The sequence below is a fragment of the Lissotriton vulgaris genome, chromosome 8 (genome assembly GCF_964263255.1).
Source record: "Lissotriton vulgaris chromosome 8, aLisVul1.2, whole genome shotgun sequence".
NCBI classification, from domain to species: domain Eukaryota; kingdom Metazoa; phylum Chordata; class Amphibia; order Caudata; family Salamandridae; genus Lissotriton; species Lissotriton vulgaris.
This window is the reverse complement of record NC_141696.1, coordinates 1,264,245,613-1,264,272,511: the sequence shown is the minus strand read 5'-3', so window position 1 is coordinate 1,264,272,511 and position 26,899 is coordinate 1,264,245,613. Positions and strand designations below refer to the sequence as shown.

Here is a 26,899-nt window from a genome sequence, read left to right as displayed (position 1 = left end):
TGTGTGAATAAGTCTTTGACCAACTAGTAGGAGTGTAAACACTCGATGTGCCACACCCAAGCTGCACAACAACAAGGCAGTATTCTTGTATCACCTTTCGGTAGCTAGGCCCAACTCAATGTTGAGCTGTGAAACTGTATATGTACAAAGAAAACCATATGAAAAATTAGAGGAAACTGGCAAATGCAACACTGTGTTGTGTGGAATTTCCTGCATCCTTGGACTGACTAAAAATATTCTAAGTGAATAAACTCTATTAAGGAGATGGCTCCGACATACAATATCTGTTGCCTATGTAATGGCCACATCACTTTAAGCTGTTGTGCAGGTTCCATAAGCCTTCAAAGGGGCTCCTTCGCAGCCGCGTAGCTAGGGGGGGGCGGTCCGCCCCAGGCGGCACTATTTTGGGGGTGGCCGGGCGGCGCCTCAGCAGATTCACACGACAGTAATCATCATTGGCAGCCAAAGTGCGTTGCGCAGCATAAATAAGCCTTGATGGGCCGGTGTGTGTAAATGCTACTGCATTGCACGCACCACCCAACCTTATTTTAAAAGTGCAGCTTCATGTTTGCGTCCCGGGCCGTCAATCTGGTAGCGCGCGAAAGCGCCACCAATGACGGCCCTGCAAACATTTATCATGCAGCAGAGCCCGCCTATGGTAGACTTGTACACTGTCCTGTTTAACGCAATGCGCGCAGTGCCGCGCACCAACGCACGTGGTGACGTGCATGAATGCATCCAGTGACCTGAGACTCGGTCTGAATCATCCCCGGGCGGCTGACTTTGAATGCGGGAGTTGAGGCCAAGAGGCGGACGAAATTGAATTGCTGCTCCACTTGCAAAAAATGTAAGTCAGTGGGCTAAATCCAGAGAGGGGCACTTGACCCCCGCTGTTTGCACATGGAGGGACGGGCACTGGCATACAGATGGTGCATCAGTCATTGTAGGGCGGCATCTCTACACACACCATCATTTCGATCAATACCATTTGCACGAGGGTCACAACAGGGAGCAGATTGACAAGGAGCATTTACACACAGGCTCGAAACCCCACTGCACCTTCCTTTGACAAAGAGCAAAGACACGTGAGAAGCACCATTCATAAGGGTATCAAAGGTCAGGCTGCGAAGCCTTCGCAGCCCTCCAGTCTTGCAAGTCCAATGCAATAAATCAATATAACCGGGTTCTGGTCTGAAGAAAGGCCAACCTGATTTCATGACTTGAAAGTGAGCAAGAGATTCGGGAGGGCTGTTATGAAAAGATGACAGATATTTTATTTTTCCACTAATAGTATTCCTTTGTATGAGTCAGGGAGACACTTGGCTGTAAAACGTATTAATTACTCTATGAGGAGCTTGAGAGATGCTGAGCAGCATAAAAAACTGTCACTAAGATTAGAAGTGTGTTGAGAGCAGCAGTTAAGTGAAAGGAAGATGGAGGATATTGAAGGTGTGAGACCTAACAGTATACTTCCATATGGAAGTCACTCATAGCCTCTCTGACTTCAGATGGGATCTAAGGAGTGCTGACATTGGTAGAAGGATGCAGACTCCCTCATTGGGGTACAGATCCAAAGGGGTTCAGCGCAGCAACAAATGCACTACAGTACACAGGGTCGAGTCATTTAAACAACCCTGCCCCCAGTCCAAATTAAACAAATGGAGCAATGTTTGGTAAAGACAAGTTTACGCACCTACGTTGTCACACATGATCAGTGCTATGCTCACATGAATGCCCCTTTTGAGGTGACCAGTTTCCACATGATATTGCAGACTCATGCCCACAGGCCACCCAGGCCTTCTCCCGGATCAGTGGTAATGTACCCACCTCCTTTTGCACATTTACTGGCCTTAGTGACGATCACTGAACTTGTGTCACCTAATATCCCACGCCCGGATTTATACACTTGGGATTCATTGTTTCTGCGTGATGTAAAGTGCTCTGACACACTACAATGGTAAGAGTAGCGCTATAAAAAAACAAAAGCATGTAAGAGAGTGGTAATGGTCACTGTTAAAGGGTGGTAAATCACACTCGTTTAAATCGCTTGATTTTGCTTGCAAGAAAGTGACACTCATAGTTGTTGAAATGTCACTCATAATTACACCGAAATTATGAAAATGTCACACATAGCAATCTGAAACCTTGGCAGCTATGAATCTGAGCAGTAGATTCAGGTTCCAGGCAGCAGCCACTGCAGTCTGTGGGGTTCGGTCGGTCGCGGCGGCGGGGATCTGCCTTTTTATTTTATTACAATTATATTATTAACCTCAGAGATGCGCACTGACATTACTAGTGCTGTGCAGCCTTCCCCCCCACAACCACTCGCGCAAGAGTGATGCCGCTCTCACCAACGTCATCTGTCCCTGCCAGCCAAAAATCTGTTCCTTTACTGTATGGTTACATTCATCTGCAGTGATGGAATGAATCTATAAAATTTCATAATGCAAAAAAATGCATTTCCTACTGATTACCTTAACTTGGATTTATCTTTAAACATACAGTGTGCCTTTATTTTGAATGCTATTACCTGAAGGTGAAGACAATCAAAACTAGTGACTGAATAAACCTATTTGTCCTCCAACCCTCTTCCCCCCTCTTCCGGCCTGGTACTGCCCCAGCTGCAGCACTCAAGTTAGTCTAGTGATCAGGTGCGCTGAAATCACCTGTAGTATCCTGAAGGTGCTGCCGGGCAAAGCCTGCAGAGTGCGTGGTGAAAACCAGTGTGGTGGACCGGTCTGCAGACATTGCTGAGGTTACCTACAGGCCCAAGGCCTGCCAGGCAAGGCTACTCTTTGACCTTCTTAGTCACTGTCCCTTGCTCTTATTCTAGGTGCTCCTAAGTACTAGTTAGGAGTGCCCCCTTTAAACTGCGCCCGCCACTGCCCACTGGACGGTCTACAGGGACCCCTTCGTGTTCGAAGGCCAGGCGCTGGTGATGGCTAAGTTGCTTACTATCTTTAGGCAAACTGTCCATAGGGCAGAATCGGGGCTGTTCACAGAAAAAAATTCCCCCCACACTGTTCCAGTGCGAGCTGCCTGACAGCAGCACAATCATAGAGAGTACGCTGTGAGAATCTCACAATGCTGTTTGCGTTGTGAGCATGGTAACAGGAAAACAAACCAAAATTCAGCCACTGGCTGGGATTATCGTTGCAGGCTTTCTGTTGATGGTACAGAAGTGCCGGATCCTGGCTGTGTTTATGTTCTGCAGTGATACCAGACAACCAGGCGGAGGGCCGGGCCTGGTGCACATGTATTTAAGCTGCAGAACAGAAGTATATGTGTGTTTTTAGAGAAGTTTTGAGACTGTACACTGCTACTCTCTAACAGCCAAAGCGTAGTCGGTTATAAGCTCCTAATTGCGGCGCAGGACAACCAGTAGCGCAGCAGGTGCTGGCAATGGCTGCTTTTATCATAATATGAAGTGACATGTTGTGATTCTTCCAGGAGCTATAGTATGCGTGACTAACACATTTTAGTGCGGTGATGTGGACATCAGTACTAAAATGCCTTAGTCCAACCCCTGATGCGTGGTACTTGGCAATACTGTAATACGCTTGCTGCAATGGACCTGTGCCATGCATATCAAAGAATAATATTTTATGGGCACAGCTCTGTGGGTTACTGCTTTTGTCACAGAGATTCTGTTGTTACTGTATAGTTCAGAAGTTACATTCCTAATTTAGAACAGTGAGCTATGAACTGCTATCTAAGAGCGGCATGGTACATTTAGAAAATAATGTGTTTTTTTCTCTGTCTTTCTTTTTTGATGTTGCTAAGAAAGGTTTGTTTGGGTAAGAAATGCATTTTTATTAAAGTCGATCCTAAACACTGTTTTATGTTCGGAGTCTGTTCTTCTCCAGACCCAGCACTCTTAAAAAGTGCCTACCAGCGGGTGGCATATGAATCTTACAACGTTTGCTGGTCTTTGCCTTATGTAACATTTTCTATGCACTAATTCACAAACGTATGATTCATTGTGTATGGATGTGTGATTTTGAAAATGTGGAAAGGTTTTGCTTTAGGAGCAGGGATTAATGGAGTCCTTTTTAAATGTGGACTGTAACATCTGCAGTTGTAAAGCAAGCATTCAAGCCTTTGGGCATTCTGACTGTTAGATAAGATGTTTGTTACTGATGAGGTATGTTTCACACAAGATTCTCTATTAGGCACACTATGTCATACCGCCTTCAATTCTGATCTGCTTTCGAGGCACCATGTTTGCTGAGACTAAGTGTGGTGGGGCAGCACATGCAAAGAAGGTGGGACTGTGTCTGACAAAGGGTAGGATGTTGAAAATGCACTGGATAAAGTTAATTATTATGCATTTCCAATGAATGCATGACGACGCATAAAGCACAATAATGTATGAGATTCCATACATACTAGATGGTACCTCTGATGTGAGAGAACTCATGTAGAGGCGTGCACCATATGCTGTACACACACACACATGACTCCCCTACGGTGTCCAATTCTTTTTCCATCTTCTTTGTATCAAGGTAGTGATAGTTAGGGATGTCTCTCAGCCTTGCCATTATTATTATTAACCCATACCTACTAGATGGTACCTCTACCTTGACACTCTTATTTAGAGGCATACACCCATTCTGTGTGAACCTTCTTTCTCCAAGGGCAGCAGCAGGCAGGAGTGACTCAGAGCTTATCCAGTAGCATTTTTCCATACACACTAAATGGTACCCTTGTTTTGAGAGATCTCATGTAGAACATGCTCCATAAGTAGCATGCACACACAGTACTCCATAGTGCTGACCCCAGTCTGTTTGCCCTATGTTTCACCCCGTACAATAGCAGGCAGGGGTGTCTCTGAGCTTATTCAGTAGTATTCTTCCACATATACACAATGATAGAGATCTCATGTAAAACATGCACCATAAACAGTATACAACTTTATACTCCCCAGAGGTGCCCCTATTCTGTTTCTGTGTGAACAGGACATGGAGAACCTTATATGCCAACTAGAAGCAGGGTAATTGTATTATATTCCATCAATAGTCCTGTGGGACTTATTTATGTTCTACTTCAATCTTATTTTATAATAATTGTGTGTAGACTCAATTCTATTAGTCAGAAGAAAGGTAAAGGATGCCTTCTTGTTTGAAAAGAAGTTCATTTGTTGTCTAGGAACGATATAACTCATACATTGAAAAATAGACAATAGTCTCATGTAATGAAAGATGAACTGTAAACATCTGCGTCGTTGACACAGTGTTCTGTGCTGTAAACAGGAACTGCATTTCTGACATGGATTATCTTTAGGGCTTTTTTATGGCCATTATTGAGAAAGGTGTATATATTTTCGTTCTCACTTTGAGCATTATTGAGATATTGATCCATGCTATTGCCTTTAAATTTAAGGAGCTGATTATAGTGCCCATTAGTGATCCATTGCAAAGTCAGTTTTAGGAGCTGCTCTGCCTAAAGCCATGAGTGGCTGATAGGTTTAAAGGAGTTGCACAGCCTGAGATTTCACTGATCAATGGTGTGATGAGAGCCCGACAGCGCGTATGATGAAGAACTATTAGCGGCGATATTGCGAGTCTCTCGGACCTCTTTCAAGTGCTCGCCATACTTTTTCCCCAGCACCCCCGAGGGGGGCGGCAATCTGAAGGATAGCCCCGGGCGCCACAAGCTCTAGCTACGCCTGCTCCTTCCTAAAAGTTTGGACCTTGAGATGCATAGGAGCACATCTGAATATCCTCAAACCTTAAAGCACACAAAAAGGCTACATGAGACCATGGGAAAACTATGTGTTTTAATTGGTTTCTATTGTACTTAAATCTGCCTTTGTCTTTATTCCTATATATTCAGTATTGTTTTTTGTGCTTTATATTCGGCTGTTCTATTCACTCTGTAAACTGCACCTCTGCACCGAGGGGTGAGGCCTGCGTTTAACACGTCATAAATAAATATGTTCATAAATAAACGTGTTTGGGAAATGTTTACCAGATGTAATCTAAATTGGAATCTTTGATTTGTGTTTGGGACAGCTGGAACTCTTACATGCTGGGTACTGCAAGAATTGACTATGTCACTCTCCTGTTCCCACTAGACATGCATCTCTACAAGTTGCTAATTGCATCATGGGCGGGCAATAGGTGTTGATGACCAGCATGTCTGTAACGTTGCATGCTGTTCGCTATGAGACATAGTAACTTTACGGATGAATGCAAACGCCTTGCACTTTAGAAGCGTCAACAATGGGAGTATTAGGTGCAGAATCATTTGTCTTCAATGACTTCTCAAAGGCTATGCTTATTTTGACATGTACCGAACCAAAACTGGTGCGCGCAACATTGTTGTGAAATGCCCGCATGCTCTCAGTGCTAGTCACTCTTTAATGGAAGTGCAAGAAAACTGTGTGTACTTCACAGGTGTTTCTTCCATGCTAATGCTTGCACCAAGCATTCATTTCTTCCAGGAAGTGTTCATTCAGTGCAATCTTGGACTACATTGCCAATGGGCCACATTCTGTATGAAGGCCTCATAAAACGTCTACAAATGTCAATCCCTTCAGAATAGTGCCTTTGGGTCTAAGTTTAAGCACTAGTCACTATGTTAAATTGTACATTGGCTGCTTATAAAGACAGAGAGAGAGAGAGAAAGACTACAGCATCAATTTGTCAGCCCCCTCTTGAGTGTCCCTGGATATCTACGGAGACTCAACTAGTGTTCTGACCCTAACAGAAATGCCCTACCTCCATCACTAAGCAGCTAGTGGTCCTCGAAATTAGTCTCTTGACATGAAGGCAGCTAAGTGGCTTTTCCCTCCGAAATTTAAGCCCACCAACCATAATAGCTACCACCTATTGTTTCACAAATCCATGGAAAATTCAGGGCTCTTTTATTGCCTACAACCATTTAATGATTGTGAATATAGTTACATTGTTTTAAATAGAGGGAGCCAACTCTTAAAAGGGCCATCTGGTGAATTATGTCATAATAGATCTCAAAATCTCAGCTGACATCATCAAACAAATGAATATTCTAGAATGTCCATTGATGGACTAAGGTAAGGCTCCTTTAATCTTTTAAGTGTGGCCGTCAGCCAATGGCCAACTGCTGCACTACCTCCCCAGTGAGGGTGTTGGTATCTGCCAACACTGATGAGGAACATAAAATCCCCTCTGGTGCACAGCACCAGAGGGATTACTTTATTATTTTTTTAACTCAGGCTGCCCAGGAAGAGTTACCCGAGCAGTCAGTCTTTTTTTGTGTAATGATAATCATATTGCAGGGCGCGCTGACATCATTACACTAAAGTAAAAATAACAGGAGCCGATGGAATCTACAAAATTCCTAACAACCAGCATTGCCCCACTTGTGCCAATAAAAATGCTGCACCACTTGTGTGGTTTGACCTTGGTTTGATATGTTCCTGTTGCGGGCACTAGGCCTGGCGAGAACCATGCCACTCCTGGTTTCCTCTTGGCATATAGCTTTCAAAGAAGTACTCATTTCCTAAGTAATCTCTAGGTGCCGGCCAAGTTAGGGCCCTAAATCCACAGCTACCCACTTTACAAAAAACTGGTCTGTTTTGAGTGGGAAAAATGTGATGCATCTATGTTGTGTTTTGGGCCATTCCCTGTCGCAGGCACTTGGCCTACCCACACAAGTGAGGTACCATTTATATCAGAAGACATGTGGGAGCACAGCATAGTAGCATATTTGTAATTACCAATTGGATTTCTTTTTTTTTTTTTTTATTTATTTTAATGAGAGTCCATACCGGTAAATACATATTTCTAACTGGATACACAGATACATAGATAGAAGCATAGCATTATATCATCATGCGAAATAACAGAAAGAATAATAAACAATACAAATCATTTAACATATTAAATATCTACACGACCAGTAAATCATTCATTTGTAGTTAATTTTGCTGTCCTCCAGGTAGCCACTGGGGCCCAAAGTCGCTTGCCCACATCCCTTAGCTTCGCTCCCTTTAAATCATATAATGCTTCCTCAATATTATGTATGCCCAACATTCTGCACAACCACATTTGAAAAGATGGTGCTTCTGTATCCTTCCAGGCTGCGCTAATTAAAATCCTAAGAACTGCTACGGAAATGAAAACCAGAGCTTCGGCCTCAATACTCATATTTAATTTCGCATCACAGCCAATTATTATCAAGGTTGGGGATAGGTTAATTTTGACATCCAGAAGCCCCTCTAAAAACCGTATTATTTCAACTTTAATAGTTTTTAATTTTTCACAACCATAGAACATGTGTATAAGATCAGCTATACCCTTTCCACATCTCGGGCAGTTGTTATCTGTCGCTTTCCCCCAAGAGAATAATTTTTCGGGCGTATAGTATAAATTAAATAGAGTTTTGTAATGTTGGGCTCTGAGATTCGAGGAGCGCAGAAACCTCTTATCCATATCTAACGCCTTATCAATGTCTACTTCGGGATCTCCCAATTTTTTGGACCATGCGGTTTCAATTTTTCCAATATCGTCAATTGATGCGTCGTTAAATATTTTATATATATCTCTAATTCTATGGCCCCCTGACCTCAGATACTCAATTAGTTCGAATTTTCTAAGCAAAGTGATACGTGGCCTGATCGATTTAATTCTATTTACAATCTGTATGTATTTGAACTCTTGATAACCTTGTAGTGAATAGTTTTGTGTAATTTCTTCAAGTGTTCTGCACAATCTCTGATCATTATTTGCCCCAACTCCACAATACCATGACTCTCCCAATGGCGCCACGTTCCATCCCTACTAAGATTTGGAAAGAGTGTTGAATTCCAAAGTGGTGTACGATGATGGATAGTAGGTATATCTAGAACTTTTTTAACCGTTTTCCATATATACCATAGACCTTCAAGCGTCTTGTATCCTAATTCCTTGTAATAGCTCCTCTGAGTTCTCCTTAATAGAAGCCCTACGGCTTCACTTCCCACCAGTAGCTCAAAAATTGATGGTATCTCCGTCTGCCTGAGGGTAGGGCCCCCTGGATGGAATAGAATAGCCATGTCTGTGAGGAGACATGCAAGATGATAGCTCTTAATATCTGGCAGTCCCAACCCACCTCTATCTTGTGGTAATGACATAAATCTATTTGACCGCCTTATTTTTCCATATTGCCATAAGAATTTCATAAAAGTGGCCTCAATCTTCTTAATAATTTTCTCGTCTATTTTAAATGGGATTGATCTTAATTTGTAAAGCACCTTAGGAAACATTGTCATTTTTATAACGTTTGCCCTCCCAATCAGTGATAGCTGTAGTGAATCCATTCTTTTTAGATCTGTTTCCATAGATTTGATAAGAGGGGTATAATTATCATCAATTGTTTTACCTGGTTCTGCATTTATAGTTATACCCAGATAAACTACAGATCCTACATATCTTCCGTCCACCTTGACAATTTTTTTAGAACATAATATCTGTGTTTTATCCACATTTAGTCGGTAGCCCGACACGTCTCCAAACTGGCCAGTTATGCTAACTACCTCCCTCATAGCTAGCTCTGGATCTTTTGTAATGACTGCTAAATCATCCGCGTAAGCGAGAAGTTTAGTATGAAACCCATTTGATACTACTGGTTTAATAAGCGCGCTGTTCATTAATTGTGTGATTAGCGGGTCTATGTAGAGCGCAAACAAGATAGGAGAGCATGGGCAGCCCTGTCTCGTACCCCTTGTGATATTGATCCTATCTGATCTTTCCCCCATTGATTGAATTCTTGCAGTAGGTGATGAATACATAGCCTGAATGGCTTGACAAAATCTAGGGCCAAATCCCTTTGCCTCCATAACCTTCCATAGGAAACTCCATCTGACGCGATCAAATGCCTTTTCTGCATCGAGGAGGATCATTGCGACCTCCTCCCCCCTAGCAGCACCGATGTCAAATAAGGTGATAGCTCTCCTAATATGGTTTGTGGTTCCTCTTCCTGGGATAAACCCATGCTGCCAGGGGGAAACCAAGGACGCAATGATCCTTCCCATGCGCGTGGCCATGATTTTGGCATATAGCTTGTTATCACTATTAATCAATGATATTGGTCTGTAGGAGCCCGGGTTGGTCTTTGGTTTCCCTTTTTTATGAAAGATTACTATATTAGTTTCTTGCCAGGACTCAGGTATTATTCCGGTATTCATAACACCATTGAATAGATCTAAGAGCATTGGTGTTGTTTCCTCCCTTAGACTTTTATATAGTTCTACCGGTATAGCATCTGGGCCCGCCGCCTTTCCGCTTGCAAGATCTTGCAGAGCTTCCAATACCTCAGACATTGTAATATCTTGTTCCAGTGATTCGATCTGGCCTGATTTTAACTTACTACCCATGTCTAACCAGCTTATATTTGGGGGCTCTCCAGCTACTTCTTCCTGATATAATTCTTGATAAAATTTCCTAAACCCCTCCAAAATTTCACCAGGTTTATCATATATTTGGCCCTGATATTCAATTTGTGTCACGATGTTCTTACTTGCCACCTGCCTGATTCGCAGGGCAAGTGCTCTACCTGCTTGCTCACCAGTTTCATAAAGGCGTGATCTCTGTGCCTGATAATTTGCTGCCGCCTTTCTTGCTAGTTGTTTCTGTATCTCAGCTTTTAGGGAGTTTACTCTATGAAGGCTCTCGATAGATTGAGCACCTGTAATTATGTCTTGTCTATGTTGTATCTCTACCTCAATCAGTTTTTCCATCAATGCTACCCGTTCCCTATTAACCTTTTTCCATATATTGGTGGTATAGCTTATAGTCTCTCCTCTTATTCCTGCCTTGAAGCTGTCCCACACCCCTCCCCTTGATGCACTGTACCTATTGGCGTCAAAAAAGGACTGGGACCATATCTTCATATGAGTGATGTACTCGGCATCAGCTAATAATTTTTTATCAAATGACCAAGGTCTGGGAGCCTTATATGGTTTATTAATGACCATATTTAAAACTAGGGGATTGTGGTCTGACATGATTTTGGGAAGCTTATTTATTTGAACGCTCTTGAGTAGGGTAGTAGAGATCATGAAGTAATCCAATTTCGAATATTTATTAAAAGGATGTGAAAAATAAGTAAAACCTGGATCTCCAGTCAATAAATTTCCCCAGACATCATCTAAGCCATGTGATTGCATTATTGACGTGATTGCTCTAAACACCCTTGGCTTCCTGCCTTTGTATGCGCTACCAGCCCTAAAATCTGCAGAGATGTTAAAATCGCCACATAATACTATGGGTGTATGCCAATCAATTAGTTCATTTTCAATATGACTAAAGACTTCTGGCTCGTCTACGTTGGATCCATATACTGAGCAAATAGTGAAACCTAAGTTCATTTCGCAGATTGCCCATCTTCCTAGTGAGTCCGCCATGCCCCTTATGGCCCCCCCTAACCCCACTTTGCCGATTATGGCCACACCTCTTATCATAGAAGTCTGGGATGTACATGACAACAATTCATAACCTTTAAAATTCAACCAATGTTTTTTACTCCAGGGTAAGTGGGTCTCTTGTAGACATATTGAATCTAAGTTTATCATATTTAAATATTGTTCAAGCTTCCCCCTCTTTTTCCAATCATTTAATCCTCCTATGTTGAGAGATCCAATCCTTAGTTTAGGCATGCCTAATTTTTAAATATTTCCATAACATCAACCTGTCCGGATACCTAATGCATACACAATATACATAATAAGAACATATCCTTTGTTTTAAATTTACTCTTTCTTTCGAAATCACTTTATCAGTACGAACTCTCTTCAGTTTTTTATTTTCTCCCCCCACAACCGCCACCCCACCCCCTTTCCCCCCCTCCCTTCCCCACCCTCTTACCCCCCCCCCTCTTGCCACCCTTAGAGGCACCCTGGGTTTAGACTCACCCAGCTGTTGATGGCCGTGTGTTCAGCACGCCTGGACCTACCACCTGGCCTGATACTACATGATCATTCTGAGTGTCAACCTTATATCAAATAACAATAGTTAATAGTTGGTCGGCACTAAATGCCTTCTTCTATTCAATTACCATTGTTTTGTTTCATTCTTTCTTCAACCTCCTTAAGATAGGCCTCCGCCTGGATTTCACTTGTGAAGCTCCTCGTTGAGCCTTTGTATGTTATTTTTAACCGTGCCGGATTTTGCAAATAGACCGTTGCTCCTAGCTTTTCGAAAGGGGCAAAAAGCTGTCGCATTCGCCATCGTCTTTCTACTGTTGCGTGTGCAAAATCTGGTCTTACAAAAAACTTAAAGCCCCTATATTCTCTTTGAGCCGTTGGCCTGGCCAAGTTATATATAGTGTCACGTACCAGAAAGTTTCCAAAGTTAACTAAAAAAGCTCTAGGATATTTTGGAGAATTCTCTGACCGTTTTGGTAATGTTAGTGGAAAGCGGTGTGCTCGGCATACTTCTTTATCCATTTCCCAGGAGTTGAGTTCCGGAAAAGAAGATTTTAACAGATTGATCATGAAGTTTCTTGGATCACTCCCTTCCGAGCCCTCGGGAATTCCAAGAAATCGAAGATTATTCCTTCTTGTTCTATTTTCTTGCTCTTCTGCCTTTGTCATTAAGTCCTTGATTATTCCCTCGTGCTCCTTAACTTGGAGTTGTAATCTGCCGACGTCTGTTTCCAGGTTTTCTGCACAAACTTCTACCGAGCACATTCTATCTGAGATTTCCTGGCATGTATTGCCAACTTTATTGATAGCTCCTTCCAATTTTTGAATAGCAACATGGTTTCTTTGGCTATCTTTCTTTACATCTTGATGGAAATTTTTGATTGATACGAAGACTTCGCTAAGTGTAGGTTCTCTATGCTTCAGCTGCTCGTCATCATCCGGATTGTCAAGGATGTTCTTATTTCTTTCAGATTCAGCATTTGTTTTGCGATGAGGACTTTTGCGTGAGAGTTTAGTTCTCATTGTTGTTTGTTCTGGGTTACTCCCGGGATCTGTCGTTTCATCATAAATTATATTTGGATACCTTTTGTGTTTACTTCTTTTTCTCACCATTTTCTTTGTTGGTGTATAATCGTATTGTGGGGCATTTTTAGATCCAATTTCTATTGATGAAGATACTTTTTTGTCCAGTTCCTCCTGTCTGGGATTCTTACCAAGATCAGTCTCTTCACTGGATTTGCTAGATTCACTGGAAATTGATATTCCTGTTTCATAAATCTCTGATTCAGAGCTATCGGAAACTGCTGCTGAAGCGTACCCCTCCGTAGCTTGGTTTATATTAGAGACTTCTACTAAAGTGCTGCCTTTCACCAGTGGATTAATATTTGAGTTTGCATCTGTGTTAGGGCCAGTTCCGCCTTCTTCCCTCATATTTTCATGTTCTAGATGTTCTACTGGGACTAAAACCTCAGCTGCTGCAGTTATGGTCTTATTTTGTAATCCTTGTAATCCTTGTTGATCCCTTGTAATTGGTGCAGTTTCATTAGGAGGGCAATTCTGCTGTCTTTCTTTAATTGCAGGGCTGAATATGTTTGAAATTCTGGGTTGGGAACCTGTTGAATGACCGGTTATGTTAGCCGCAGCTTTTAAATTTTTGATCGTCTGAAGTCTTTTGGCCTTTTTCTCCAATAGATCAAGATTCTCTCTGCTTGCCAGTTCCTTTTCTGCTTCTTTAACTCTCTGTTTTTCCTTGGCTTTCTTTTTTGATTTCTCAGCTTCCTTATGCAGTTTCTGTTCCATCTGTCCATTCTCGATGTTTCTGTCTCTTCGATCAGACTTGATAGTGCTTATTTTGCCATTGTCATTATTTTCGTCGATATTTTCCATCGCCTTATAACCCCTGGTTTCGGTCGCCTCTGTGTTTCTTTTATCTTCTGAGATCCTTGTGAATTAAGGATCTCTTTGGTGTTTCCTCTGTTACTGTCGTCTGAGTTCTCTTCCCTTTCCTGACTTTCTTGAATTTCTTGTTTTTCTTGATCGCCCTCACCTCCTTGGGCCTGAGCCTGAGCCTGGACATGGGCCTGGGCCTGGGCCTGGGCCTTTGCTCTTGCTTTTGCTTTTGCTTTTGTATCGATTGTTGCATCATTCTTTATCCCTGTTTGATTCTGGTTTTGAATTTGATCTTGAGAATCAAAGTCACTGGTTTCATCCTTATTATTACTTTCATCTTTCTCCATGTCTTTCTCCATGTCTTTCTCCATGATTGCGCTCAAAGCCTGTATGGTAATTTGCGTTATATTTACTAGTAGTACAGCGTTACTTCTGGTCCCAAAGCCTCCGCCTCTGAACCTTATAGTTGATTTAAGTAGGCTTAAGAATCCAGCATACACTCTCTTTCTCCGAAGAATGTTAATGTTTAGACCTGTTTTTTTACCCACTTGTAAGTCTGAATAGATCAGCTGAGAGTTTTGGCTAACCACCAGAGAGCCCATGCGTGGTTCACCTCCTTTTGCTCCTCCTTTTGCTCCTGGTATGTATTTACTTTTTTTTTTTTTTTATTTACTTTACTTTTCCGTTATTGTCCCATTATTATTGTCCTTTATTATCCAATATTTTACCAAATTTTTTTTTCCTTTCTTTCCTCTCTCTCCGCCCCTTTCCCCCTCTAGTATTGTACTTTTGCTGTATTCTGTATTCTGCGCTGTATTCTTGCACTCAGTTTTCCCTTCGGTTATTCTTCAATTATTCTCGACGGGGCATTCCAGGCTAACAGCGTCGTCTCCCGTCGTCTCCCTTGACAACGACGCGGTCTCCAGCCTTCTTACGCCCTGCCGCCTTGTCTGCAGATGACGAATGCAGTCACAGCAATCAGAGCAACTACAGACGTGAGGCGGTGAGCACACGCGAGCTGGTGCGGGACACGGGAGGTGGCGGAGATGCAGAGAGTAAGAAGCTTTTAGCTCTGCTTGGATCGGAAGGGATCGAGCGTTGAGTGGAGCACAAAAAAGCAAGAAAGCAGGTAGGGATCCAAGCGTCAAGCGTCAAGGCTTTTAAGGGTTGTGGCACGAGGCAGTAATCCGAGGATCCGGGAGTAACCGGTAGATGGCAGCCGATCATTAGAAATTATACAGTTCTAACTGTACTCCGTGTGATCGCGTCTTCGTGCATGTTTCTTCTTAAGATGCACTACCACTCGAGCCTTAACTTCTTCCCTACTACGGAGCAGTTAGTCATACACAGCTCATGTAGCTCATGTAGCTCATGTAGCACAGTTTACAGCAGCCACAAGAAGCAAAGGAAAGCGATAGAAAAAAAACACCGTGAAAAGGACCGTGACGAGCGCCCTGCAGCTAGGAGCTACAGCAGCGGTGACAGTTTTACATTTAACTTTGCTTGCCTTGTAATAGTCTCCCGCTGGCAAACACTAGCGTAGTCATCATCCAAAGAGTCTTGGAATCCGGCAGTCGAAGATTTAGAAGGTTGAAGGCTAGAGGTCAGAAGGTTGTCAATCAGAGCACTATATTATGCATTTCCAAGGTCCCAGGTCCCAGGTCTCAGGAGCAGGCTCAAGCAGCGACCTCTCACACGGACGCCATCTTGCCTCTCATATTACCAATTGGATTTCGCTGAATTTGTGGCTTCCAAATATAAGCCATTGTGTAAGAAAGAAGACATTTTGAAAAATACCCTCTAAATCATATGCTAATACAGGCACCCACAAATTTAGAGATGTTCAAATAACCACTGCTCCTAAACTGCATATTGTGTGCTGTTTTCAGAAATACATAGGTTTCCTTGTTATCCATTGTTCACTCTACATTTGTCACCGTATGAATTGGTCTATACTCGGAACACAATGAAAAAACAATTTACGGTGCAGCTACGTTTTTGGCTCTGGGTACCTTGGGTTCTCAGAGAACCTACAAACTCTCAATATCGCCGCACCCAGAAGGGTCTAGCTGATGTAATGATATATTGCTTTTGTAAATCAGCCATTGTGACAAAACGTTACAGATGAAATCGTCACAAATGGCTGTATGTTCCTACTGAGTTCGTTTCTTTGGGAAAACCTTGAGGAATCTACATATATGTCCCTTGCTGACTTGGGAATGTTGTCTACTTTTCAGAAATCTATAGCTTTTCTGGATCACCCATGAGTTTCACACTGGTTTCTCCCACACACTGACACACTGTACGTAGATTGAGATCACAAAAATAAGAAAATTGGGCTACCTCTTAGAAAAATATCAAAACCGTGGTAAAAAAAGTTGTTTTATTTTATTTAGCCCTGCATGTTCCTGAAAGCTGGGAAGATGGTGACTTTAGCACAGCAAACCATTCACTGATGATATTTTGTAAGGGAAAAAACAGACACTTATCCAGATCGCTTTTTTCCTACGATTCCCCCAAAAATCTAAAATTAGTTATATTTTGCCTATTTTCTCCGTCGCTTCTGGGGGAATCCACAAACAGTGGGTACTTTTAGAATCCCCTTCATGTTGGAAAATAAGGACACACATTTGGCGTGGATAACTTATACGAAAAAAATTTAAGGAGCCCTTAGTGCAAGCTACCCCAAATGGTCAAAAAAGGGCTCAGCAGTTAAGGGTTTAATTATACACACTAAATATTTTCTCAGTCTTCACTGAATTATTAATGTCATATTGGAAGACAGCCTGATTTGCTTCAGAAAAAACAAAACACAAAGCACAACAAGGCCTTAGTGGAAAAACATGAAAAGAAGTTAAGTAAAAATAGTGATGTTACTCAACACCACGGTCCTTTGCTGTGGGTCTGTGGGTTCCACTGCTGCACATGCTAACAACAATCCCAGACCTGATACTTCTTGCCCATTAGAAAGTGTTTCCAAACTCTAAATAAACTGTTATGTATTGCACAGGGCCTTTCAAGACGTATGCCACTTTCGTATCTAGGGATGTGTGAATTTGCATAGGTTTTTCTTCTCTGAACCTTAGTGAAGCTCTGTGGAAAACTTTGTAGTTTCACGAATCTGCAAAGTATTGTGCTTTCCCCACATCAGTGTGAAAATTTGACTTTCACTTCAATCTCAGTCCCAAACACTACAATTGCAAACAAAAATCTGAATTCATTTTCCATTATGTGAAGAAAAAATGTACAAAAGTATAAACATGCAGAGGAAGAGCCTGCATACAGTTTGCATCTTGGATGAATTTTATTAGAGTGAATTATCTCGCAATGAGGTGAAAATTATCATATCAAAACAGAGAACCTGGAATCTTAGCAAACTTCACAAATTGAGAATATAGGGGAAATCTGGAAATATTTGCTAGTTCAAGACCAACTTCATACCTGTAATCATATCTCATGTTGAAGATTGTCTCATTGGCGCTGCATTGCTATTTTGCCTGTTTGTATTGCAAAGTAATCTTAAATACTCTCCAGACTATTCAACTAATATTTTGCTCCTTGGCACAGGTCATAGACCTACACTGACTTCAGTTCCAGTTGTTTCTCAACAGTAGCCAGCTATGCCTGTGGCTGGAGAATGAGGCCGAAACTATACCAGGGTCAAGTTTCGCCTGTGACACACGTGTTATGGCTGAAGGAGAACTTTCTTTGCCTAAATGGTTCCAAGAATAAAGACCTCGAGATTGGCATTGTGCCACAGGCCGCATTGACAGAAGGAAGGTCTCATTCACCTACAAAAGTAAGGGACTACTGAGTAGACGAGATTTGAAATATCTGCATTAATACATTTAGATGTCATATCCAGCCAATTATTAAAAATGTGGTTAAAAATGCTGTCTTAGTGTATATCGTTTGTCAGCTGACTTCTGACATCATAGCAGACTGGGATAAAGGTACTGAAAGGCCTAAACCATATTTAGTGCCTGAATTGTAAAAGTATAGGTGTTGGGGCCAAACATTTTGCACAGAAGACCAAGATGGGTGCTATCAAATGTCGGGGTTTGCGGATACAAAGGCTGCATAGTCTTAATTCCACCTCAGGCATCTTTCATCCACCACCAGACATTCCCTGCCCCTTTATGTTCCTCTTTCAGGATATTTGTTTATCCCTGCTTTCTCCCTATTTTCATCATTCTCTTTCTTTGGGTTAAAGTCTGATGAGAAAAAATAAGTGTAAAAGAGCATTACAAAGTGTTTGATTTAAACAAAGTTCCAGCCATAATCACTTCACAATGCAAAACCTAGGCTGGCACAAGGGAAGCACAAATATTCATTCTGAGACCATGAAGGAGCAGAGGAATCCTGGCCATGGTTCAAGACTTCGAGTGTGGTAGCAGGAAATATGAGCAGATTTGGGCAGAGATGGAATTATTTCAGAATTGGAGTTTTTAAAATGCTTGAGATGGATTTTTTCTAGGCACAAAAGAGGCAAATGAAAAGGGTGGCTATAGGATCCAATTTATGTCAAGCAACCTTCATTACGACAAAAGCATCTGCAATTGCAGAGACATGGTGAGAAATGTCGGCCCTGATTCACAAAGAGCCTCCGCACTCAGGGTGGGGGCTCCGCAGTTGTGCCTGGATCTCCGCAGTGAGAAACTGTAGTGCAGAGATCCCCCCATGAGTGAGGAGATCCCATCACGAGTGAGGAGCTCTCGCTACGGCTGTGGAGCCTCCACCCGGCGTTTCCGAGGCTCTTTGTGAATCAGTGCCTTCGCCTCCACAGACTTGAACAACAAGCTCCTCGCATGTAGTAAGACATCACACACATCCAAAGGGATCTCTGAAGAATGAGGATTGATCTACACGGAAAGTCAACCTAACCAAACCTTCAGAGGTCAAATTGTAATTGCGCAGAAGAGTGGCCGGTTTATGGGACTCAGGGTCTGTTAAAGAAGGATATATAAAGGAAAATTAACCCGCTCTTTGGAAATGATCATAACTGTGTTGAAACTTCAGGCAAGGCAAGTTACGGTTATACATTCTGCAACAGAAAAGTCAGGCACGGCCGATACAGGTAAGAGCGGCAGGAGGGGAAATGGGGGAGGGGGTCGTCGACAGACGAGGTAATAGGGAAGATAAAATAAAAAAAATAAAAAAACACTTACCTTGCGCCCGCCGCATTGCCGACTCGGCGAGCGCAAGGTAAGTGGTTTTATTAATTTTCTATTTAATTTTCCCTATTCCGTTGTCTGTCAACGCCTCCCCAGACTCGCCCCACCACCCATACCTGTACCAGCACACCACTTGCTGAGCTCTAGCAACTGGGCCAGCTCTGCAACGCTTTATCTGCTTAACTGGGATATTGCTGGAAGAGGTAATACGTGAAACGTTATGCTGTCTGAGGGAAGTTCTAGTAGATTTACTAGAGACAACTTGCTTAAAGTTTCTCCTCTGTACACATACAGCTGATGTAATCTCTGATTTTTAAATGAGAAAATTAATGAATTTGTTACGCAGCGCAAGGAAATGAACTGTGACCGCTGAGAAAAATCTACTGCATTCAATTTAAGTTTAAACTAGGTCATTCTGGAAGAAGGTTGAATTTAGGAACTGGCAGCATATTGTGGCTCTGAGTCATTTCCATCCTTTGGTACATGTGATATGGTTAGTATTAAAACTATAAGACGCTGTTCTCCAAGGTTAGTCATGGCACATTACAAGCGGTCAAGGGATGTGAAGAGCGGTCGCTCGTGAGTAAGCGCTGAAAAGCAAAATCGAAAGAAATCTATGGGCTTATCTTCGGTCTGTGATTTCATAGCAGTATGCCAAGATACTGTATTAAAGATTGTATTGCTCGCCTCATTATCATAATATGCCAATAGAGTGCAGCTGTGAAATATTCAAACATTCCTTCCAACACTGGGCCAGGACAGACGCTAATAGCCCATGCAGGTAAGAGCGGCAGGGGGGAGTTGACCGACGACAACGAGCTAAACGTAAATTTAAAAATACGAGAACCACTTACCTTACGATCTCCTGTTCGGCGTTGCGGCAAGCGCAAACGAAGTGCATTTCGTTTTAAAAAAAAAATGAGTTTACCTCTTTGTTGTCTGTCAACTCCCCTCAACCCCGTCCCCCTGCCTCACCGCTCTTATCTGCACAGGCCACGTCTGGGCCAGCAGATTACTAATGGTTTTCACATGCACACACAAACATGTCCCTTATGTAAACATCCATGCAAATCCGGTTTACAGAATTTTGACAGGCACTCACAGCAGTCATATGTTGCGCCACATCAGGTGCTTTCATGCTCATGGGCAATAGGGGAGAAGTGAGATTGACGCCGGCCTACAGGAAATCTTCATGCACAACAACACTGATGCAGTTACCCTCTGACTGCACCAATGTCCCTTTTCAGAAACCTCACGGCATCTATTAATTCATAATTGAAAGAAATGCCTCTTTTTGCATGATCAACTCCATGTTTTTTGGATTGATGATGTTGGTTTTTGACTCTGTGCACTGTGACCCTGCTAACCAGGCACCAGTGCATGCGCTCTGACCTCCCAAAAAATTGTGGAATTAGCAAAAAATACTAGTTGGCACATTCACCTTACCTGTAAGTCACTAGTATATGGTATACAGTGTACCCAGTGTACCAGGGCCCACAACTGACATGTCAATAGTGGACATCAGCACCTATTGTGCTACCACAAGCGTGGGCATCTAAAACATGACTCTAGGCTTGCCATAGCAACCTAGCATGGCAGTTTTAAAGCTGCCATTTCAACCAGTTAAAGAGACCCTTTAAACAGGCACTCTACCTTCCTTTTATTTACATGTAAGTCCAAGGATGCCCTAAGTGCTCTTAGGACAGGACGCATTTTATATAAAATGTAGGACATGTGTAGCCAGTATCGTTTTTCACTATGGCAGGACTACCTCTCCCATGGAAAAGAACTGGGTTACATTAAAACATAATATAATGAAACATATCAGTTTGGCAAAAGCTAAGACCATGGCTCAAGAACTCAAATTAATAGTAATTTAAAATCTAATATGATGGTAAAGTCAAATTTGAAATTATTATTTTCAAAATTCCACTTTTACAGACTTGCCTTGATGGCAATCAAACCTGCACAAAGACAGATCACTCCTGGGTTTCTATATGTCAGCATGTCACCCCAGGCCCTCCAGTCTACTTCAAGTGCACTTAGATTCTTCAGGTGCCCCTTGACCCCTAACCCAGGGCAGCCCTTTTTGAGGTTCTGTCCTTGAGACTGCCGTCAGCTACAGTCTTTGTCACAGTGCTTCACTCTCCAACCTGGATTTCAGTAGGATGCCTGCTCCCAAAGATCACTCTCGCTCCACCAAGGCCTGTGCTCTCCAGGCAGAACTTTTTTCCAACACCTGCTCTGTTTACCTACTCCTCGCAGGCTCTCAGTATGTATTAGCTAGTTTGTATCTCTCCTTGGACCTCCAGGCAGGATTGCTTAACTGCACGTGTGCAGTGATCAGCCTGCTCTTCTACAGTGTCCAGGCAGGGCAGGCCTCAGCCTGTGCCACTCCTCAGTGCCTTGTGTGTGTGTTTCTCCATGTTAGTCCTTGATCCAAATGAGAACAACCACCCACCTCAGACATTCTACTATGGGCTCCAAAGCCCACCTCCTGTCCCTCGAGTCTCTTTCTGATGTACTTAATAGTGTATGGAGCAACCAAGGTCCCCTGCTCTGCAGCCCCAGGCCTCATGGCCTATCAGATCATGGTTGGGTGCCAGACTATCTTTTCTTGGGGAACAGCATTTACAACGCAACTTTTACAACGCAGTACCTTTACGACGCAACCATTACAACACAAGTCATTACAATGACTTGTGCTGGGGGGTGCTCTAGGATAGGGAATAGTTTTCATTTACTATCCAACACCTTCCCTACTATCCACGGGGACTGAAGTTGAAATAGTAAATTAAACTATTCACTATCCAGCGCCCCCCAACGCAAGTAGTTGTAAGGACTTGCGCTGTAAAAGTTGCGTCGTAAAGGCATGGGTTGTAAAAGCATGCGTTGTAACAACATACATCCTCTTTTCTTTGCTTGCCATAGGCTCTTTTCTTCCAAGATGGCTTTCAAGATGGGGACCATAGCTTATATTATGAGGTTATGGCCTGCCAGGATTATTTAGGATTTTGTGGTGTTGCTAGTTGGCCAATCTTTCCGGAAACACTCCTTCTACATTCCCATCATACCTTTATGGCTCTCAAACACAGAGTGAACTGTACAACAAATCAAAGAGGGCCATTCCATCATCATGGCATTTCAAAACCAAACATTTTATGAAAGAAATTCCCTTACTCTGAACAGAGCCAAAATAGACCTTCTGGTACTACGACAGGCTTTCTGTGAATTGCTCAAGAGCCTGGGCTCCTCTCTAGACACATCACAAAGTAAGAAATACAGGGGTAATATTCAATACAGACCTTTCATTCGCTCCACACATTAACACCATAGTCAGTGGCGTTAACCTATAATTGTCCATGCTAAGGAGGACACTTTCACTAATGCAAATCCAAATTTAAGTGAAACTCATAAGATCCCGAGTCATGCATGCCAAACTTGTAACAGGGCCTGGGTCAGCAATCTGAAGCGTGGCCCTTCATAGGACGAAGACAGGTTTCATAGTTTAAATATAATATCCAGCAAGGGGAAAGAAAACACAACCGATCCAGCATCTGGAACCATCTAGTGGTATTAATCATGTCAGCTGTTTCATCATTAATAAATAGGCAGGTTTGTTTTTAAATTCTATGAGTTACAGCACAAGTGTGGTCATTTAGACTCTTCTGCCCCCCCCCCTCCCACAGGCATGGTACTCCTATATTTTAATGATGTTGACCGCTCACTAGTGTCACCTCCATGTAACTTACTGTGTTCTTCTATTTGTGTATCGCACCGATTACCACCTCATATTTCTATATAGTTATATATATCTTTTATTTGACCCCGTTGCTTATCTGTATTAATTGTATTATGGATGTACATGACGGTACTGTTTACTCTTCTGAACTACCTGTTTGACTATGCTCCCTCATTTACCCCTTCTGTGTAAAGCGCTCTGATATCTGCAAAGATCTTGTCCGCGCTATATAACACTTTAAAAATAAATAAATAAATAAATACTGAGTAGGGTGTGCCTCACTGCGCCTTCAGCTGAACTTTAGCTCCTTCCACCATGCCAGTTTTGGGCTCTGCTTCACTTTTCAAGATACGGGGAGACGTGTTTGGAACTTTACGAAACTCCCAAGTAACTAAATAAATAATTACACCAACCTTGTGGGCCTCTATGAAAAGGTATATCCTGGGAATCAAGACATAATCAGAAGCTACAGGTATGTTCAATTTCATTGAACAACACCAGAAGACTTATATCATAATTCAAATGCAGGGTCACTCTAGATTTTAATTGTACACAGGCGTCTCTCAAAGATATTCTACAATTACAGACGTAAATCTTACATTTATTACATATTTTCGAGTAACTGAGCTTGGAGGGAGGGAACACCTAAACATTGCAATGCTATGGCTGGTAACATGTTCATACATGGACACATGAGAAAGAAGAAAGATTGTCCATAGTGATCTAAAAACTGCCCCCTTGGAGTGCGTTCGAGATTTCACCATGAATGAAGTCGAATAAGTTGTAGGTGTGCCAAGGGCCTGATTTAGACATTGGCAGATAGAATAATCCGTCACAATAGTGACAGATAACCCATCTGCCGAATTATAAATCCCATAGGATATAACTGGATTTATATTTCAGTGGACGGGATATCCGTCACCGTTGGGACACAGTAACCCATCCGCCAAGATCTAATCAGGCCCTAAATTTGTGTGTTTACCGAAAAGTTCTCTAAGAATACATTTTTGTTCACCAGGGATAAATAGTTAAAAAATTGCAGTGCAATTTACCAGCATGACCCAGTGAATAACCTGGTATAAATATTAGTTTAACCTGAGGCAGCCAATGATTAGTTATTTGAATCTCCAGTTAATTGTTAGTGTTTTATTAACTTGAGGCATAACATTTTAAAAAAAAGGTTGATTTGCATCTTATGTTGAGTCCTGCAGGTACGTGATGAGCACTCGAGCTTGATTGACACACATCAGCAAAATAAAGTCGATATTTTTAATGACTAACAACAAATGGCACACCATGTTCTTTGCACCTAAGACATGAGTCTGTAGACGCCATCAGATGTTTCTGGAGAGCAAGAGATGGATAAACACACTAACACACTATGTAGAAAGATGGAGGAAGAGAAAGATGGAAAAAAAATCTCAAAGAGAGAAAGCAGGAACCAACAAGAGTGGAATAATGGGACAGGGAGGGTCTGGTACTGGATTAAAGAGGCATGAGGTGGATTGAAGACTACGCAGATCTTTAATAGCCCCGGCCGCCGGCTTATGAGCAGAGCTTTGGGCACCGGCACTTGTTCTTTTACAACGCAAGCACGGGGTGCCTTATGGCTGAGCCAGCCTGCCCATTCCTGGTGATCTAAGTGAGGCCATCACTGACGTAATTACCAATAACATTGTGAACAGGATAAGCAAAAGAAAATATTTAACGTTGTTTAAAACACTAACTCCAGAATTCCTTGCTTTGTTACCTCAGAATTTTAGCAAAGTTTTTAGAATTAATGCATCAATGAATATACATGATTCCTTTTTGTATTGCCATTCATTCTAGCATTCATTTTTATTGATGCCTTAAATAATAAGGCACTGCACCTTGAACAAAATTTCAAGTCTGCTGTCCAAAAAACAGTACATATCCCCAGGGCCAGCTTTAAGGTGGTGCGACTGGGACAACTGCACCTGCCGCTGACCTCGGGAGAGGCGCTGTGTTTAGAAATGACTTGGTTTTAAAAGCACCTGCTGTTTCCTTGATGTCTAGCACATTTCAGGCAACCATAAAAATGTCATGGTAATTCTGGTAATTATCGTTCCTGCTGGAGAGATATCCAAGTTTTGTCTAGTGGTAGTTTTGACTCGCCATAAAGTAGCGAAGAGAGTTAATATGCCTGCTGCAAAGAACATGTACATGCAGATCTCAGAATGGTAATCATAATTGTGTTGTGTAGCATTTCGTATAGATTGATTTACACACGTAAGATTTATTGCCTTTGTATGAGTGTGAAGTAAAGTGCTCTGCCACCCAAAGGTTGGTATGAGTACCGTTCTAAAACAAAAAAAAGCATGAGAAGGGGGCTGTGGAGACATGAGTGACACTGTTGGAAGGTGGCAGTGAGGGAATCTGGGGAGAAAGAGGTAATGGGGGTGGCAAATAAATATTGTCACACTAGGCGCCTCTGACTCTAAAGCCGGCCCTGCATATCCCTAACAGTCACCATTGTGACAGCAATATTTTGCTCTTCACAGTTTAGCCCCCCTGTTAACATACAAATCCTGCAAAGAAGTTGCACACAATTAGTCAAAGGAAACACATGTGTCAGTATACTCTGGTGCAATGCATTGTACAGTTCTCTCATCACATATATAGTAACGCTTTCAAGATGTGTTGTAATGTAAATAATGATACAGAAGGTATTTCCACGGTGTCCTTTGTGTAGTATGTAAGCGCTTAGTTGATCTATAGCCTACTGTACAACATTGAATGTAAGGGCGTTTTCAAGAGAGATGACTGACCTGTCCCAGCATGTCCGGTGCAATGGGAATGGCGGGCCAGATGGACGAGTAGACGCCAAAGAACACCAGCCAGATCAGCATGCTTCCCCAAACCGCCAGGTGACTAAACTGCAAAGAAAGAACAGCCAGAGTGACCACTCCTAGTTCAGGTTAAGCACTGTCCGAAAGTATCCACTTGTGTTAACTTTAAGAATGTTTCAGGGATTACTACAAGAGGAAACTAAGTCTATTGAGGTTGGGGTGGTTCCCGAGCAAAGACCCTACCCCTACTTGGCTACGGACCAGGCCAACTTCGGATTGTCGCCTCTGTAACAAGGGAGCAGAGTCGTTACTGCATCTAATATGTATTTGCCCGGCCTTAAAAAATCCAAGAAAGATCCTCCTGAAGCCACTCTTAAGAGAATTACAAGTCAGGACCTGCAGGGCGGCCGTGATAAAATGCCTTAGCAGGACCTCAATACAACTTTCCTGTAAAACCGTAAAATTCCTGGCATTTGCTGCTCAAGAGATTGAAAAGAAGATGGCAGCATAAGAGGAACTGGGACTTATGTACTCCTCGCAGCTGGATACAGATCCTCCCTTATCCTCCTTAGAGTCACTTTTCTCTCCTCCAACTTTTTTGTTCTTTGTTATTTTTACATATGGCAAGCATTTTTGAGATAAGAGGGGACAGTTACATCTAATCAAATATAAGCCCCTATTTGTGCAGCACCCCCCGTTAAAACAGTCACTTCAGGCCCCTACATCTCAACGAGAGGGTGACTGCCTTACAAAAGTCCTACCCTTGTTTCTTTTTACTTTTGAACATTTAAAAACTCTCTCCACGTTTTTACTATTATGCATATTTGTGCAAAATTGCTCAGGACATGGGGGCTAGTGTTGTTTTATGTTGTTGTATGCTGATTTAAAGATGCTATTTTACGTTGTTTTATTCTGATTCAAAGATGTTAATGTATTATATGGTGGTAAGTCCCACCCTTTTATGATTTTAACAAATCAAATAAAGTATTTTACTTACTAACTTTAAGAATGTATTTTCTAAGAAACCCCGTGCGCTAGGAGACAACATGCTCAAAAAAGCAGACTTTATGCAATTTCCTGCCAGTTTTTTTCCACTGGTTAAACAGAAATACATTGATATGCTCCCTCATTGAATTTAGAATTTTTCAAAATACCTGTAGGGGACAATGGTCCTGGAACAATTGGGGGTGCTGCCATCAATGTTACATCACAGAAGTCATAGGGATTGTGAAAACTCCAAGCGTCCCACAAAGAACAAGAACAGCAAATGAGCCGCTCCCATTCAGCAGGAGAATGGTACGGGTGTGTGGTACGTAACCGGTGTTGAATTTACAGCACGCTGTTGCAAATATATTACTAATGAATAGTGTAATAGCGCACTATCATTTACAGGCAG

At 42.2% G+C, this 26,899-nt stretch overlaps 1 protein-coding gene across 1 annotated transcript in view; it reads right to left on the bottom strand.

Moving 5' to 3' along the window:
- Window positions 1–26,899, bottom strand: part of ATP8A2 (ATPase phospholipid transporting 8A2) — a 2,134,099-nt gene that overhangs the window by 317,701 nt on the left and 1,789,499 nt on the right. The window contains exon 33 of the mRNA XM_086935178.1: window positions 25,483–25,590. Coding sequence (XP_086791304.1) covers window positions 25,483–25,590 — 108 coding nt within the window. The remainder of the gene's footprint in view (window positions 1–25,482; window positions 25,591–26,899) is intronic.